Source organism: Octopus bimaculoides, chromosome 25, assembly GCF_001194135.2.
Source record: "Octopus bimaculoides isolate UCB-OBI-ISO-001 chromosome 25, ASM119413v2, whole genome shotgun sequence".
NCBI lineage: Eukaryota > Metazoa > Mollusca > Cephalopoda > Octopoda > Octopodidae > Octopus > Octopus bimaculoides.
In genome coordinates this window covers 963,170-964,556 of record NC_069005.1, presented here as the reverse complement: position 1 = coordinate 964,556, position 1,387 = coordinate 963,170, and the positions used below count along the sequence as shown (strand labels likewise).

Sequence of the window (1,387 nt, the reverse complement as noted above, 5' to 3'; positions counted from 1 at the left end):
CCTTCGTTCGTTCTTTTATTCATACGTACGTACGTTCCAACGATCGTTCGTGCATACCTACTTACGAAAGTACATGCGTACATACGTACATACATACGTTCGTACGTACGTACGAACATACGTATGTATGTACATACGTACGTACGTACATACCTACGTCCGTCCGTACGCACATACGTATGTATGTATGCACTATATATGTATATATGCATGCATGTATGTATGCATATGTATGTGTATTTATGTATATATGTATGTATGCATGCATGCATGTATGATGCATATGTATGTATGCATGTATGTGTCTTTGTGTTTATTCTCCTCCACCACACACACACTGCTTGTCAACTGGTGTTGGTTTGATTACTTCCCTATACCTTTGCAATCAGTGGAACAAAGTACCAGACTTAAAAATACTGTGGGGGAAGTGTTCGACTACAACCTTTCAAGGTGATGCTCCAGTATGGTTGCAGTTCAATGACCGAAACAAGTAAAAGACAAAAGATACAAAACTAAGAAACAACTTACTGTGACTGACTGTTTACTAATAATGGCGAACCCCCGAGCTGGCCAGAAGTAGCAGTTGGACCCAAACCAGGTGATTTCGGTCGCGACAATGGCTCCATCACCCTTTGGCCTCTGGCGATTAATGAATCTGCAGAGAGATAAAGTTTTGCCTCTGATAAGCTGCCCTGGGGCTGACCATCTTTCTGTAGTTCTTGTTTCCGCCTCAACTGCTTTTTTGGTAGTGTTTGACTTTGTGATCGAGGTGGAGCATTAGCCAAAGGGAGAAGAAGAGCACTCGGCAGGCTGCAGCCGTCTGTGTTTCCTGTGGTTACACGTAGAAGACAGAAAGAAAGAAGGAATTATGAATCGATGTCGTGGTTTGAGAATGTTAATGATTTGTAAGACTGGCAGAAGAAGTGGGGAACAGTTGATTAAGTCCATCGGTATACTCGGTTTGTTTTATTTTGCCGACAGCAGAAGAGCGAAAAGCAATGTAAATCCAAGACGAATTTGAATTCAGAACCTAAAAAGATGTAACTAAATACATAAGGGCCTTTCGTCTGGCATTCTGTCCTTCACCCGTACACAAAGGGTGAAGAAGGATTCTTGTCTGCCATTAATAGCGAAATATTTAGTTCGTCGAAAGTACAGTTGAAGGGAGACAACTCTACAATGTAATCAGTCTACAATGTAAACAGTCATGGACAGCTGAATCAAACAAAAAGATACACAGTATAAAATTCGGTACTTCTTACACACACACACACACACTTTATTTTTTAATCGGCAAAAGTTCCAAGTTATCTATCTATCTATCTATCTATCTATCTATCTAACATGTTTGTACTACCAAACGTACATACACACACGTTTGCGTATT

General features: G+C 40.4%; 1 protein-coding gene across 3 annotated transcripts in view; it reads right to left on the bottom strand.

Moving 5' to 3' along the window:
• LOC106871370 (probable cyclin-dependent serine/threonine-protein kinase DDB_G0292550) overlaps positions 1 to 1,387 on the bottom strand; it is a 92,334-nt gene that overhangs the window by 18,377 nt on the left and 72,570 nt on the right. For all 3 annotated transcript variants that reach the window (XM_052976725.1, XM_052976728.1, XM_052976727.1), the window contains one exon: positions 529 to 829. In XM_052976725.1, coding sequence (XP_052832685.1) covers positions 529 to 829 — 301 coding nt within the window. The remainder of the gene's footprint in view (positions 1 to 528; positions 830 to 1,387) is intronic.